The 18065-nt window shown below is 40.4% G+C and overlaps 1 protein-coding gene across 1 annotated transcript; it reads right to left on the minus strand.

The window, feature by feature from the left end:
- Nucleotides 1–735: 735 nt before the first annotated feature.
- S100Z (S100 calcium binding protein Z) lies at nucleotides 736–9999 on the minus strand. The gene is given in 4 exon segments (XM_060007176.1): nucleotides 736–912; nucleotides 3096–3184; nucleotides 3187–3223; nucleotides 9967–9999. Coding segments are annotated over 4 exon segments (336 nt in total).
- Nucleotides 10000–18065: the final 8066 nt, after the last annotated feature.

Genomic DNA, 18065 nt, shown 5'->3' on the forward strand with positions numbered 1-18065 from the left:
TCTCTTTGACAAAAAAAGTATATAACATCTTTACTTGAGATGAATAGATACACACTACTATATATAAAATAGATAAACAGGGCTTCCCTGGTGGCGCAGTGGTTGGGAGTCCGCCTGCCGATGCAGGTGACACGGGTTCGTGCCCCAGTCCGGGAAGATCCCACATGCCGCGGAGCGGCTAGGCCCGTGAGCCATGGCCGCTGAGCCTGCGCGTCCGGAGCCTGTGCTCCTAAACGGGAGAGGCCGCAACAGTGAGAGGCCTGCGTACCGCAAAAAAAAAAAAAAAAAAAAAAAAAAAAGATAAATAACAATGACCTACTGTATAGCGCAGGGAACTATTGGGTTGGGCAGAACGTTCGTTCAGGTTTTTCTGTAGGATGATACGGAAAAACCTGAACGAACTTTTTGGCCAATCCAATGTATTCAATATCATGTAATAAATTATAATGGAAAAAAATCTGAAAAAGACTAGATACTGAATCACTTTGATATACACCTCAAGCTAACCCAACATTGTAAACCAACTAGTCTTCAATTTAAAATATATATATAGGAAAATTTCAAGAAGGGCATATAAAATTTGGAATATTTATTTAAAGTCAATATATTAAGGTATGCATCATTTACTAATACTAGCAACTAATTATATGTATATTATAGCTATAAATGGCATTACTATGGATCTGGAGGGTATAGATGAACAGTCGGTAAGTAACTGTGGATATATTTCTGCCTTTAGATTAAATTACTACTTGTCTTTCCTTTCTTCTTCAATTGTTCTACAAAGTAATCATTACAAGCAACGGTCAGAGCTGCCACAGTGACCACGAATTCATTAAAATCCACTTTGTTGTCCTTACTGGCATCCAGGTCCTACATTATCTTATCAACCAACTCAGGATCCTTTTGACACTAAAAGGAAAAAGAAAATTTCTAACTCCCAGGCTCTGAGGTTCATGATGACAACTGAAATCGTATTTTCCTTTTATCTACATTAAAGTTTGCATTTCCATTTTTAGCATCTAAAGCAATTTCCAAGAGCCTATTTGCCGGGAGGTTTGAACCAGGCACACATTCTAAACGAGTCTGGGCTTCTGCCCCACCCCCACCATATAATCGTCAGACCTAAACACCAAGAGGAGCAAACAGCAGCATATCCAAGTGAGCTGGACAGGCTGAGGGCCAGGACCTGGGGAGGAAATCAGGGGGACATGAAAAGAAGGAAGCCTTGAAGCCAAAGGGGGATCGTGAGTGGCTCTGCCATTTACCAACAATGGGACTTGGAGCAAATCACTTAACATTTTAAAATGTCCTAATTTATCAAATGAGGAAAAAAATATCTCCCACAAATTTGGGGGCTACTTCAACATGCTTTTATAAGTGCTTAGCACCACGTTGTTAGATTTAGCAAGTAAAAATTCAGGATGCCCAATTAAATGTGGATTTCAGATGAGCAATGAATACTTTTTTAGTATAAGTATGTCCCAAATAATTGCATGGGTCATATAATATTTTAGCTGGCAGCCTGTTTTGTGTGTCGCAAAACAAAACAGAGGCACCCAATAAAGGGTAGATCTTATAAGGATGACTCCATTTTATAGGTGGAAAGGAAAGCAAGGAGCCCATTGAGGAGATCAGGGTTCAGAAAGGGTGGGGCGGTGAAGCACCTACCTTTCCTATGATAAGAGGCTGATGAGAAATGTTTCCAGAAGTATAATTCACTTCCTCCAAGAACTCCCCATTGTCCTCTCATTAGCTGCCAACCATTAAATGGTTGGAAATTTAAACTGAATTGATCAAAATCAACTCAATCAAAAACAACTATAAATTTCACTTGAATAAATCAATGTGCCAAGTGTGGCCTACCGAGTTTTTTATCCTAAATGTTATGTAATACAGTAGCCAAACTGAATTTGAAAAAGAAAAATGTTCTCAGGGGCTCTTAAAATTACTGAAAAGGTATTGTATGTTAAAAATTCTTACTGGGGCTTCCCTGGTGGCGCAGTGCCGATGCAGGGGACGCGGGTTTGTGCCCTGGTCCGGGAGGATCCCACATGCCACGGAGCGGCTGGGCCCGTGAGCTATGGCCGCTGAGCCTGCGCGTCCAGAGCCTGTGCTCCGCAATGGGAGAGGTCACAACAGTGAGAGGCCCGCGTACCACAAAATAAATAAATAAATCTATAGGCTGATATTCCTGATGAACATAAATGCAAAAATTCTCAGCAAAAGTCTAAATAAATCAATAAGGGTGATACACATTGCTAAAAGAATGAATATATGATCCTTTCAATAGATGCAGAAAAAGCAATTGACAAAATTCAAAAAAAAAAAAAATTCTTACTTTAAGCTTTTCCCATAGAGGGTGGGGATAAAAGAGTGTCATAATTATAATTACTATCGTCTTAACACAGGGTTTGGACAGAATAACATCATGCCAGGCTGTTACACGTGCTAAAACCAATTCGAGGCAACTCCAAAAACACAAGAGTGAGCATTTTCTTGAGAGCAGCCTCCAAACACTCCATTCTAAGGTTTCACGTGTGGTTTTATTGAACTTTTGGCTGTTTTGAGATGTAAATCTACTTGTTACCCAACTGGTCACTGGCCAGACACACCCTTTCGGTCAATCCCAATCAGCTTGTTCTTGGCTGACAAACTCACCTGGTATTTGTTATTCACTAATTTGCCATCATATCATAAAATACCCCAGGCTTCATTTCTGGCCCCAAACATAATATTTATTCATTTATAGACAGCAGGACAGAGGTCCGGGTATAACTTGTGACACTAGTTATAACTATAACTCCTAGTATAATTAGCTATACCTTTGCTGTACTACGACACTGAATAATTGAGAAAAGCCTCAAATTTAATTTCCAACACTGGAAACCCTAACCCTAGGCACTACAGAAAAGCGCACATGCCTACAGACACAGAAAACAAAGGTCTCTCGTGTTTGCTTCCCTGTATTTAGAATCTCGATAGGCATTATACAACGTGTGGCAGGACACAGGAGTTGGTGGTGTACATGGAGGCTATCCCTGAATGTGCACCGCATCCACCCTCGACTGGATGGGGAGAAAAGCCAGACTCACCGAGAGGAATTCTGTGAGGTGTCGCTGCAGGAGTATTTTCAGCCCCCCCTTGTTGATCTTGAACCTGTTCCCTTCCTTGCAGGAGTAGCGTGGAAGATTCCAATCATGGTGTCCATGGCAATCTCCAGCTGGCCGGGCGTGTTGGCAGCAGAAGGGACCACCCCAGGGCAGGCCACCAAAGCCAGGGAAAGAACATTTGTGACGGATAAGTGGGTGGGGAAACATCAACGCCTTCAATAAAATGGAATATTGCCATCCCCCCGGTCAGCCCACGCCCCAGGTGATGGTTGTTAAACCATGATAATCAATTAACCAAACATTCTGCCCCCAGAGCAAGCCGCAGAGATCTTTGTGGGTGAGTTTTTCTCCTCCCTAATCCCCACTCCCCAACGATGGAGCCGGTTCAAAGTGATTGGAAGTTAGTAATCAGACAACAAATACAGAGTCATGATAAACACAGATTAAAAATAAACAAAAAGAGGAAGGAAATGCGTAACTTCATAACTGTTCAGCCAGTGCAGGGCTCTGTCAACAGGTGTTTACAATTAAACTATAAGCCTATATACCCGGGGGTTTCACTCCAGCACATTTGTTCCCAAGAAGATGAAAATTGGCAGTGACAAGAGATTCAAGTGGAAGTAACTCTGAGTCTGTTTTTAATCACGAGAAGGAACAGGTGTGAGCTGCTGCCCCATGGGCCATCAGGGAAGGGCAGGCCCCCACTGTGTGCCCTGGAAGAGAAGACAAAGAGGGAAAGAGAAGCCTTCAGTTACCCCTCATTACGGAGAGCGTGGGTACAAATGCAGTCAGTTGCTAGGAAGCTGATGACTGGGAAGAACTCTAAAAATAGAGGAGCAGAGAAGAAACACTAGTTCAAACTTGGAGACCCCTCAGCAAAGCCAACAGCAAGGTCAAGGGAATATGCTCAGAGCAGACTCGTTAAACTAACCCAATGGACAGTGGTGAGTCGTCTAGCTGTTAAAAAAAAAAAAAAAAAAAAGAGGAAGCTCTCCACGTGCCAATTTAAAAAGGAACAAAGCAGCGACCCTGGGGGTGTAGGAAAGAAATAAAGCTAAGAATATATATGTGTATATATACTTTAATTTGTCTAAGGAATCACTGAAAGGTTACCAAAGAAAGTAAAAAAAAAAAAAAAAAAGTAGTAGCTATAAGGGCCAAGGTGGAAACAGCGGTTGGGAGTAAGATTTCTCATTTACCCCTTTTAAACTGATTTTAACTTATTCAGTTATAGGACTGTATTGCCTAGTCAAAAACTAAAAAAATTGAAATCCATGGAATGAAGTCCTAGAAGCCATGCATGTAGGAATCCACAGCGGGAGGATTTCTAAGTGAGAGAAACTTAACAAAAAATAAGTCACTGGAAAAACCAAAGCCGGAAACTGGCCGCTGTGCTTTAAATGCTGGCTGTGCTCTCAGGGCTGCACTTTAATTATATGGAAAGCAAACCAGTATCTCCTTTGTATTTCCTTTCCACAAGCCTGTTGGGATGTGTCCTCGACCAGCCCGCCTCCTCCATCTTACCACGAGGCAGCCTACTGGACCCTCCGGAGAGGTCCCCAGGGATGTTCTCAGCTTATACCTAAAGCCCAATTCTCAAAAATATTTTTAAATTGGTTTTTTTTATGATTAAAGGAGTATAATGTGCATGGTAAAATAATATTTTAAATACTCAAGAGTATGAAATAAAAGTAAAATTCTCTCTCCACCATTCCCCACCCTCGTCCTTCTAGGTTAACATTTTCCTGTGTGAGAAGCCGGTCACGGTGGTAGAAAGTACGGACTGCCTGGCTCCAGCTCTCACCTCTGCCCCCGTGTGATCCTGGGCTAGTCACTCACATTCTGTGTCTTCGTTTCCCAATCTGTAGCAAAGGGATCACAGTAGTAGCTTACCCAACAGAAAAGATTAAATGAGTTAAAATATGTGCCAGGGGGCTTCCCTGGTGGCGCAGTGGTTGAGAGTCCCCCTGTCGATGCAGGGGTCATGGGTTCGTGCCCCGGTCCCGGAAGATCCCATATGCCGCGGAGCGGCTGGGCCCGTGAGCCATGGCCGCTGAGCCTGCGCGTCCGGAGCCTGTGCTCCGCAACGGGAGAGGCCACAGCAGTGAGAGGCCCGCGTACCGCAAAAAAAAAAAAAATATGTGCCAGGAACACACTGAGTGCTTTGTATGTATCAGCTATTATTATCCTTACAGAAAAAAAAAGATATGTTTATCATTTATATAATTATATACAACATTACATATATATATATCCTTAAATATATATATCCATAACAGCATCAACGTGTGTGCACCTAGTTTTTTTAACTTCATATGAATCTTACTATATCAGCATATAGCTCTACCCCATTCTTCACTGAAGTTGCATATTATTCCACTGGACGCATGTCCCTACGTATAGTCACGAAATATTTGTCAGGCACTGATGTTATGCCAGGTCCCGTGTAAATACAGGAGAAGAACTTTGCCTTAGCAAATCTCATTGCTATTTGTATTGGGGCTGTGTTAAGCATAGAGAATGCAGGGAATGCTGACGTCTTTTTTATGTTGGGTCTTCCCTCCAAGAACACCCCTATAGCTTTGTGACCACACTTTCCTGAGTCTCCCATTTCTGAATGTTTTCTTTCAACTTTCTTCAACTCCTACACTCTGGTGATTTCAGCTACTCCTATGATTTCAATCACTCCCCAGACCATATCTTTTGGCCCAGAGTTCTCTATTAAGCTCCAAAACCACTATCCAACCACCTGCTGGACCCCATTCCTACCAGAGTGTCCCACAAGCTTCTCAAACTTGGTTAGGACCAAAGCAAAACCCATGCCCTCTCCACACCCACACCTGCTCCTCCTGCTGTATTGACCAGCTCTGTCATCCAGCTGCTCCCATCACCCGGCATCTGGCACTATTTTTAAATATCAGTTGAACTTATCCATTTCTCTCCATTCTTCACCACCTTCAGGACTTGGTAATTTTTGGTCTCTATTACTGTGGTAGCTTCCTTACTGCTCTCTCTACTCACTATTCTCCTCCATTTTGCTGTCAGAGTAGTTTATCTAAAACACAAATCAATACCCACACTCCTGGGCATTCAACGGTCTGACCTGCCTACAAACTGACCAAAATGTTGTACTCTCTCATTCTTCCCTGCCTTGGCTCTTCTGGGCCCACTGCCTGGAATGCTAATTCTGTCTATTACTTAAGGCTCAGTTCAAATATCTCCTCTTGGAAGTTTTCCTGCAAGCTTCCCCACTCCCCAACCTTCACCCTGATAGGTGCCCACCTCTGTTCTCACTTGTCCCCCAGAGCATCTCTTTTTCTTTTTTATCATTGCACTTATCACACATTCCTATAATCACTTTTTTTTTTGTCTGCCCACATACTCCCCACTCTCTAGACGTTGAATGGGTCCCCTGATGGCAGAATTGATATCTCGTTCATCCTTGCACTCCACAGCATTTAGCACAGGGTCAAGCATATGATGGAAATGCTCAGAAATCTTTGCTGATGGATGGATTAATGAACAAATGCCTCAGAGAGGGAAACTAAGCTCTCCAAAGAGTTGAGCCTTGTCTGGTTTAACTGTCCAAAGAATTATTCGATTGCCGTTATTCCACACACAAAATTTGCTTCATGAAAGAAAAGGAGACAGACAGACAACAGTCATTTAAAAGAATAGAAAGAGTGTGAATTTGGAACTATTTTCAGATTAAGCTGCTGAAGTTATAAATGCACTAAAATGGGTAAGTCTTACAGAGTATGTGGGTCTCAGCAGTATTATATTTAAATCATGTTCAACGACAAATTGACTTCTTGGAAAATTCACTTGGCAGGCAAAACTCTTAATAGATATTTAAAAGCTGTAATGCTGTATTCTGATTCGAGAGATGAGAATATGGCCTCTGTGTGCTTTGCTCTGGGGGTTTAAAAGCAAGGTGGTTTCTGCTTCGTTTCTGCTCGGCTTTAGCAGAGCTAGATGTTTCCTTTGGTATATGCTGCCCCTTGGTGTCAGGTTGCAGGACTGCATCTGGAAGCCCTCTAATTCCCAGAGTGTGCTTGATACTGTAAATCGAGCATGGCCCTTCTTCAGGAACTTGTCTGTGTTGTAAGCCAGCCCCAGCCTCTGCCCTCCAGGAGACTTTCAGAAACAAAGATAATGTCAGAAGTCTCAACAGGACCCTGTCGGGCCAGTGACACAAATTTACAGGTGACAGGAAATCCCAGGTGGGCAGGGGAGACATACCTGTTCATAGCCCAGAGGGGTCCTCCAGTAGCACCTTACTTGCTCTATGAGTCATTAATTACAGTTTTACTTTTCAGTTTCTGGTGTGTGTCATAACCCTTAGGACTAAAAGCTATAACTTCACATCCAAGATAGCATGCAAAGAATGAGAGAAATGGAAATATCAGATATGGGAGAGTTTAAAAGTAAGGACTATTGTAGAGAAAAAAAAGCTATTGAAAATCCACAAGTGGGAGGCAAAAAGAGCAGAGCTGCTGGAAAGTGGGGCTTTGGCCATGGAGCCTGAAAAAAAGGAAATATGTGAAAAATAAGCCATCAATATTACCTGGGATACAACTGACACCCTAAAGGTGCTTGAGCCTGCCACAGATTCCTAGGAGGGTCTGCCTCTGAGGCCAGGCCAGAGTCATACAGGAGGCTAAACTGTCTCCTTCCAAAGTTTCCAGTTTTGTCTTTTTAAGTAACCTGGTTCAAATGTTCTGTCACTTTCATAACAATGACATGGGTGAGTCTAAAATAATCATATGGGGTAAGAGGGAGAGATTACAAAAGGGCAGGAAGAATCTTTTGGGCATGATGAATATGTTCATTATCTTGATTGTGGTGATGTTTTTACAGGTATATACACGTCAGAACTTAAAGTTTGCATTTCAAATACATGCAGTTTATTGTATGTCAATTATAACTCAATAAAGCACTTCAAAAAAAGAAAGAAAAAACTTTCCCAGAATCACATAAGTAGATTATAGCAAACTGAGATTCAAATCCATGTTTGTCTGACAAAAAGATTAAACCATGCAGCCATTTAAAAGTAGAATTATAAAGACTACAGAAATGCAAAAGAAAAAAAAAGACTACAGGGATGCAAAAAAAATTTTTTAGCAAAACAAGTGAAAATAGTAAAATAAAAATCATATGTATGCTACAATGGAAAATTTGTGTCCATATAGAAAGAAGGAAAATGAAAATAGTTTTAATAGTTATTTAATAGAATTATGGATGATTTTTAAATTCTTTCTCAGTAGATGCAGGAAAAGCATTTGAAATTCAACATCCATTCATGATAAAAACTGTTACCAAAGTGGGTATAAAGGGACCATACCTCAACATAATAAAAACTATTTATGACAAACCCACAGCCAACATAATACTCAATGATGAAAAGCTGAAAGCCTCCCCCCTAAAATATGGAAAAAGCCAAGGATGCCCACTCTCACCACTTCTATTCAGCATAGTATTGGAAGTGCTAGCCACAACAATCAGACAAGAAAAAGAAATAAAATGTATCTGAATTGGAAGGGAAGAGGTAAAACTGTCATTATATACAGGTGACATGATACTATATATAGAAAACCCTAAAGACTCCACACAAAAACTACTAGAACTGATAAATGAATTAAGCAGGGTAGCAGGATATAAGAGTATATATAGAAATCAGTTGCATTTCTTTACACTAACAATGAAATATCAGAAAGGGAAAGTAAAAAAACAATCCCTTTAAAAATCACATCAAAAAATAATTAAATAAAATACTTAGGAATAAACATGAACAAGGAGGTGAAAGACACATGCTGAGAATTATAAAACATTAATATAGGAAATTGAATATGATTCAAAGAAATGGAAAGATATCCCATGCTCCTGGGTTGGAAGATTATTGTTAAAATGGCCATACTACCCAGAGCAACCTACAGATTCAATGCAATCCCTATCAAATTACCACGGCATTTTTCACAGAACTAGAACAAATAATCCTAAAATGATTTATATGGAACCATAAAAGACCCAGAATTGCCAAAGCAATCCTGAGGAAAAGAACAAAGCAGGAAGCATAACCCTCCCAGACTTCAGACAATACTACAAAGCTACAGTAATCAAAACAGCATGGTATGGCTTCCCTGGTGGCGCAGTGGTTGAGAGTCCGCCTGCCGATGCAGGGGACACAGGTTCGTGCCCCAGTCCGGGAGGATCCCACATGCCGCGGAGTGGCTGGACCCGTGAGCCATGGCCGCTGAGCTTGCACGTCCGGAGCCTGTGCTCCGCAATGAGAGAGGCCACAGCAGTGACAGGCCCGCGTACTGCAAAAGAAAAACCAAAAAAACCCCAAAAAACAGCATGGTATTGGCACAAAAACAGAACAGAGAGCCCAGAAATAAACCCACACACCTATGGTCAATTAATCTTTGACAAAAGAGGCAAGAATATACAATGGAGAAAAACAGTCTCAGCAAGTGGTGTTGGGAAAGCTGGACAGCTGCATATAAATCAATGAAGTTAGAACACACCTTCACTTCATACACAAAATAAACTCAAAATGGCTTAAAATATAAGACATGACACCATACAACCATAAAACTCCTAGAAGAGATCTTAGGCAAAATATTCTCTGACATAAATCATACCAATGTTTTCCTAGGTCAGTCTCCCAAGGCAATAGAAATAAGAGCAAAAACAAACAAATGGGACCTAATCAAACCTATAAGCTATTGCACAGCAAAGGAAGCCATAAACAAAACGAGAAGACAACCTACGGACTGGAGAAAGTGTTTGCAAATGATGTGACTGACAAGGGCTTTATCTGCAAAATACAGTAAGTCCCCTACATACAAACCTTCAAGTTGCGAACTTTCAAAGGTGTGAACATGCGTTCACATGTCCAATCACGTAAGTTAGTTCACGTGTCTGGCGTACATAGGCATGTGCGTGCATCCTCTACAAGTGATTGTGCTTTTGTGTACTTTACTGTATAGTATTGTATAGAGTACAGTAGTACAGTATCTTTATTTCAAGCCCCAGATGTCTGGAGCAAGTGTAAAAGCAGCAGTGATGTAGCTGGTACAGCTAAGAAGCACCAAGTGATAATGATGGAAACAAAAGTGAAAATAATTGAGAGAACAGAGTGACAAGAGGAAGAAGAAGTAACTGAAGAACGGAAGAGATTCACGATGCAGGAAATGGCAAGGGATTTCCTTTACTTGAGGAGGCACTGTTAGTTTCTGAGGCACAGAACCCGAACGCAGAATGTATATGAAGACTGCAGCAGCCATTCAGAATTCAATCCAGTGCTATCATGTCATCTATGTTGAGAAAAAAAGAGCTACTGCCCAGACATCACTGCATCGTTTTTTTCAAGAGAGTAGATAGAATTGAATCCAGCAAGGAACCAGAACCTGTGCCATCAACCTCAGGCGTGAATGAAATTGCAGCTTGCCCTCCTTCTCCTATTGCTTACCATACTTTGGCTCTACCATCTCCCACCTCCTCTCCCTCCTCCAGTCAGTAACTCATCTTGCCTGTTCACTTGATGCCAGCCCCTGTATGCCAGCTGTTATACTGTACTACTGTACTTTTCAAGGTACTGTACTGTAAGATTAAAAATGTTTTCTTGGGCTTCCCTGGTGGCGCAGTGGTTGAGAGTCCACCTGCCGATGCAGGGGACACGGGTTCGTGCCCTGGTCCAGGAAGATCCCACATGCCACGGAGCGGCTAGGCCCGTGAGCCATGGCCACTGAGCCTGCGCATCTGGAGCCTGTGCTCCGCAACGGGAGAGGCCACAACAGTGAGAGGCCCGCGTACCGCAAAAAAAAAAATTATATATATATATATATAAATGTTTCCTTTATTTTTTGTTTGTTTTTTATGTGCTATTTGTGTGAAAAGTATTATAAACTTATTACCATACAGTATTATATAGCTGATTGTGTTAGTTGGGTACCTAGACTAACTTTGTTGGACTTAATGAACAAATTGGACTTACAAATGTGCTCTCAAAACAGAACTCATTTGTGTGTAGGGGTCTTACTGTATACAAGCAGCTCATACAACTCAATAACAAAAAAACACAAACAACCCAATCAAAAAATAGGCAGAAGACCTAAACAGACATTTCTCCAGATGGCCAATAGGCACATGAAAAGATGCTCAACATCGCCAATTATTAGAGAAATGCAAATCAAAACTGCAATGACGTACCATTTCACACCAGTCAGAATGGCCATTCATTAAAAAGTCCACAAACAATAAATACTGGAGAGGATATGGAGAAAAGGGAACCCTTCTACACTGTTGGTGTGAATGTAAATTGGCGCAGCCACTATAGAGAACAATATGGAGGTTTCTCAAAAACTAAAAATAAAGTTGCCATATGACACAGCAATCCCACTCTTGGGCATATATACGGACAAAACTACAATTCAAAGAGATACATGCACCCCTATGTTCATAGCAGCACTATTTACAATAGCCAAGACATGGAAACAACCTAAATGTCCATCAACAGATGAATGGATAAAGAAGATAAGGTACATATATAAAATGGAATATTACTCAGCCATTAAAAAGACTGAAATAATGCCATTTGCAGCAACATGGATGGACCTGGAGATTATCATACTAAGGGAAGTAAGTCAGACAAAGAAAGACAAATATTATATGGTATTGCTTATACATGGAATCTAAAAAAAAAATGATACAAATGAACTTATTTACAAAACAGAAACAGACTCACAGACTTAGAGAATGAACTTATGATTGGCAGGAGGAAGGGTGGGGAGGAGGGATAGACTGGGAATTTGGGATTGACATGTACACACTGCTATATTTAAAATAGATAACCAACAAGGACCTACTGTATAGCACAGGGAATGCTGCTCAATATTCTGTAATAACCTAAATGGGAAAAGAATTTGAAAAAGAATAGATACATGTATATGCATAACTGAATCACTTTGCTGTACACCTGAAACTAACACAACATTGTTAATCAACTATGCTCCAATATAAAATAAAAAATTTTTTTAAAGATGTGGTATAGGGCTTCCCTGGTGGTACAGTGGTTGAGAGTCTGCCTGCCGATGCAGGGGACACGGGTTCGTGCCCCAGTCCGGGAAGATCCCACATACCGCGGAGCGGCTGGGCCCGTGAGCCATGGCCGCTAAGCCTGCGCGTCCGGAGCCTGTGCTCTGCAACAGGAGAGGCCACAGCAGTGAGAGGCCCGCATACAGCAAAAAACGAAAAGATGTGGTATATATACACAATGGAATACTACTCAGCCATAAAAAGAATGAAATAATGCCATTTGCAGCAACATGGATGGACCTAGAGATTATCATGTTAAGTGAAGTAAGTCAGAAAGAGAAAGACAAATACGATATGATATCACTTATATGTAGAATCTAAAATATGACACAAATGAACTTATCTACAAAACAGAAACAGACTCACAGACATAGAGAACAGACTTGTGGTTGCCAAAGGAGAGGGGGGCTGGGGGAGGGATGGACTGGGAGTTTGGGATTAGCAGATGCAAACTATTATATATAGGATGGATAAACAATAAGGTCCTCCTATATAGCACAGGGAAATATATTCAATATTCTGTAATAAACCATAATAGAAAAGAATATGAAAATATATATATATGTGTATAACTGAATCACTTTGCTGTACAGCAGAAACTAACACAGCATTATAAATCAACTATACTTCAATAAAACAAATTTTTAAAAACTTTTAATGTTGCTGTTAAATTGCTTTTTCAATTAAAACATCAATTGTAATTATACATTGTTTTAAATTATAATCTATCTTCATATTAGGCAAGTCTTTATTTTATTTCATTTTATTTTAATATTTTTTATTTATTTATTTTGGCTACTCCAGGTGTTAGTTGCAGCATTCAGGGTATCTTTTTTTAGCTGTGGCATGAGAACTCGTAGTTGCAGCATGCATGCAGGATCTAGTTTCCCCACCAGGGATCAAACCTGGGCCCCCTGCATTGGGAGCATGGAGTCTTACCCACTTGACCACCAGGGAAGTCCCTAGGCAAGTCTTTAAAGTGTTGAATTGTAAAATTAGCATATAAAATTCTAGATTCAAAATTATTATGTTATGTTTTTATACATGCATAAGAAAAGATAAAGGAAATATGCAAAAATGTTAACAGGTTTTTTTTAAGGTTTTTTTTTTTCTTTCTGCTTGTGTTATTCTTGGTTTTGGTCATTTAAAATCTTTAGTAATAGCCATACTTTACTTTCATAACAAAAAAATGAAGTGTTTTAAAAATCATAGAGTTGACAAAGCATTTGAACCACCCAAATACTGACTTGGCTATAATAGTCACAGACTTTCCTAAGGCACTTTCCAGCTTATAAAGCCCTTTTCACACACACAATTAGGTAGCAAGTATTTACCCAGTGCCAGATAGAGTCTGTAAGAGATTATATAATTCAAGACAAATACTCAAAATATTACTGAAAAATACATTACAGATTATTAAATACTAAACCAAACCTAAACATGACCTAACTGGGCCTCCTTCTGCACTGGAGGGATATGACAACCTTGGGCAAAATGGCTCTGAAGCTCTTTTTCCTTTTAAAACAATTTTTATTCCAAAATTAGTTTAAGGTTCAACAGTGAGTGTGAGTGGGCTGGTGTGGGATTCCCATCCTTCAGGACACACATTCCCACCAGGAAAGTCAGATGTCTCTGCCCCAACAATTACAGAAAGGAGAATTTCCGTTCTCTCTCCCTTTAATGATGTCCTTACACCCCTGAGTTCTCCGCTGAATTAAAGGCATTTATCTTGCCTTTTACCCACAGACTAAAGCTGAGCATCAAAAAGAAGAGGAATTCTAAAGGCAAGAGTTTGAATGTTCATTTCCTTTTCACAAGTCAAACATCTATTTTCCCGGCTGAAACGAGAAGATTTCTGCTATTTGCTCAAAAGAATCCAGTGGGTGGGAGGTAGGTGATATGGTGAAGTGGGTAGAAAAGACATTAAACCAGATTGGCCATGAGTCAGGGAACTGTTGAAGGTGAGTGCTGGGTACATGGAAGTTCTTTAGAGTATTCTACTTTCTTATTTTTAACATGCTTGAAATTTTCCTTAATAAAAAGGGCACACACACACACACACACACACACACACACACACACACACACAATCCCCATCCCTGTCAGCATGAGAAAAAGTTTAACCAAACTGGAATTATCTCACCAGAGGAAAAGAAGTAACTTAATGGCATTGAGTATATGGAGGAATTTTGTTAGAGAAGAAGCTGCCACTTGCTTTTTGTCACTGATGCAATCAACTGAAGAAGAGTAACTTAAACGATACTAAAAGAATATAAAAAAAAAAAAACCCTAACATGAAGGCTGATAAACACTGAGATAAATTACAGGAGAAGATAGCTAAGGAAATTCTTCCACTGAAAATAGAAAGTGAAACTGAGTTACTTATACTGATGGTGAAGAAGAAGAACATGAATGCTTGTTAGTTGCCCAAATTTATTCTTGGGCCAAACAAGGCAGTCTGAACCTTACGCAGTCATGGTGACTATACTGAAAGCAAGCAGGTAGAATGTGTCTGGGCAAGTGGCATGCATCCATGCCACAGGCCTGAACCTTAGCTCATGTTTGTTGTCAGGACTAGCTACTAACAAGTCCAACAACTACACTTCCCTTGTCAGATAAAACCATATCCATTCTCTGCAAAGTTTCAGGGGTAGCCAGCCTTCAAGGATCCTTGTCTCCTGGTACACACCTTTGTGTAGACTCTCCCCGCACTGAATGGAGCAGACCTGTGTTACCAGTAGGATATTGTGTGTGACTGACAAGGCTAAGGCATAAAAGACAACATGGCTTCCACTTTACTTGCTCTTGGATCATGGGCTCTGGGGGAAGTCAGCTGCCATGTTGTGAGGATACTCAAGAAGCCCTATAGAGAGACCCATGTGGCAAAGAACTGACCAAGAGCCAGGACCAACCTGTCAGACATGTGATGAGCCCCCTTAGAAGTGGGCCATCCACACCATCACTCTATTACCAAAACCAGACAAAGATGTCACAAAGAAAGAAAACTACAGGCCAATATCACTGATGAACATAGATGCAAAAATCCTCAACAAAATACTAGCAAACGGAATCCAACAGCACATTAAAAGGATCACATACCATGATCAAGTGGGGTTTATCCCAGGAATGCAAAGATTCTTCAATATACGCAAATCAATCAATGTGATACACCATATTAACAAATTGAAGGAGAAAAACCATATGATCATCTCAATAGATGCAGAAAAAGCTTTCAAAAACTTCAACACCGATTTATGATAAAAAAAAAAAAACCCTCCGGAAAGTAGGTATAGAGGGAACCTACCTCAACATAATAAAGGCCATATATGACAAACCCACAGCCAACACTGTTCTCAATGGTATAAAGCTGAAACCATTTCCATTAAGATCAGGAACAAGACAAGGTTGCCCACTCTCACCACTATTATTCAACATAGTTTTGGAAGTTTTAGCCACAGCAATCAGAGAAGAAAAAGAAAAAAACGGAATCCAAGTCAGAAAAGAAGAAGTAAAGCTGTCACTGTTTGCAGATGACATGATACTATACATAGAGAATCCTGAAGATGCTACCAAAAAACTACTAGAGCTAATCAATGAATTTGGTAGAATAGCAGGATACAAAATTAATGCACAGAAATCTCTTGCATCCCTATACACTAATGATAAAAATCTGAAAGAGAAACTAAGGAAACACTCCCATTTACCATTGCAACAAAAAGAATAAAATACCTAGGAATAAACCCACCTAAGGAGACAAAAGACCTGTATGCAGAAAACTATAAGACACTGATGAAAGAAATTAAAGATGATACAAACAGATGGAGAAGTATACCATGTTCTTGGATTGGAAGAATCAACATTGTGAAAATGACTATACTACCCAAAGCAATCTACAGATTCAATGCAATGCCTATCAAACTACCAATGGCATTTTTCACAGAACTAGAACAAAAACTTTCACAATTTGTATGGAAACACAAAAGACCCCGAATAGCCAAAGCAATCGTGAGAAAGAAAAACTGAGCTGGAGGAATCAGGCTTCCTGACTTCAGACTACACTACAAAGCTACAGTAATCAAGACAGTACTGGCACAAAAACAGAAAGACAGAACAATGGAACAGGATAAAAAGCCCAGAGATAAACTCATGCACATAAGGTCACCTTATTTTTGATAAAGGAGGAAAGAATATACAATGGAGAAGACAGCCTCTTCAATAAGTGGTGCTGGGAAAACTGGACAGCTACATGTAAAAGAATGAAATTAGAACACTCCCTAACACCATACACAAAAATAAACTCAAAATGTATTAAGGACCTAAATGTAAGGCCAGACACTATAAAACTCTTAGTAGAAAACATAGGCAGAACAATCTATGACATAAATCACAGCAAGAACCTTTTTGACCCACCTCCTAGAGAAATGGAAATAAAAACAAAAATAAACAAATGGGACCTAATGAAACTTCAAAGCTTTTGTACAGCAAAGGAAACCATACACAACACAAAAAGACAACCCTCAGAATGGGAGAAAATATTTGCCAATGAAGCAACGGACAAAGGATTAATCTCCAAAATATACAAGCAGCTCATGCAGCTCAATATCAAAAAGACAAACAAAAAGACAAAAAGACAACCCAATCCAAAAATGGGCAGAAGACTTAAATAGACATTTCTCCAAAGAAGACATACAGATTGCCAACAAACACATGTAAGGATGCTCAACATCACTAATCATTAGAGAAATGCAAATCAAAACTGCAGTGAGGGCTTCCCTGGTGGCGCAGTGGTTGAGAGTCCGCCTGCTGATGCAGGGGACACGGGTTCATGCCCCGGTCCGGGAGGATGCCACATGCTGCGGAGCGGCTAGGCCCATGAGCCATGGCCGCCGAGCCTGCGCGTCTGGAGCCTGTGCTCCACAACGGGAGAGGCCACAACAGTGAGAGGCCCGCGTACCGCAAAAAAAAAAAAAAAAAAAAAAACTGCAATGAGGTATCACCTCACACCAGTCAGAATGGCCATCATCAAAAAATCTACAAACAATAAATGCTGGAGAGGGTGTGGAGAAAAAGGAACCCTCTTGCACTGTTGGTGGGAATGTAAATTGATACAGCCACTATGGAGAACAGTATGGAGGTTCCTTAAAAAACTTAAAATAGAACTCCCATATGACCCAGCAATCCCACTACTGGGCATATACCCTGAGAAAACCATAATTCAAAAAGAATCATGCACCACAGTGTTCATTGCAGCTCTATTTATAGTAGCCAGGACATGGAAGCAACCTAAGTGTCCATCAACAGATGAATGGATAAAGAAGATGTGACACATATATTACGCAGCCATAAAAAGAAACGAAATTGAGTTATTTGTAGTGAGTTGGATGGACCTAGAGTCTGTCATACAGAGTGAAGTAAGTCAGAAAGAGAAAACAAATACCATATGCTAACACATATATATGGAACCTAAAAAAAAAAAAGGTTCTGAAGAACCTAGGAGCAGGACAGGAATAAAGACGCAGACATAGAGAATGGACTTGAGAACACAGGGAGGGGGAAGGGTAAGCTGGGATGAAGTGAGAGAGTGGCATGGACATATATACACTACCAAACGTAAAATAGATAGCTAGTGGGAAGCAGCCGCAGAGCACAGGGAGATCAGCTCGGTGCTTCGTGACCACCTAGAGGGATGGGATAGGGAGGGTGGGAGGGAGACGCAAGAGGGAGGAGATATGGGGATATATGTATATGTATAGCTGATTCATTTTCTTATACAGCAGTAACTAACACACCATTGTAAAGCAATTATACTCTAATAAAGATGTCTAAAAACAAACTGAAAAACTGAACTACATT

Source organism: Delphinus delphis, chromosome 3 (genome assembly GCF_949987515.2).
Source record: "Delphinus delphis chromosome 3, mDelDel1.2, whole genome shotgun sequence".
Taxonomy (NCBI): domain Eukaryota; kingdom Metazoa; phylum Chordata; class Mammalia; order Artiodactyla; family Delphinidae; genus Delphinus; species Delphinus delphis.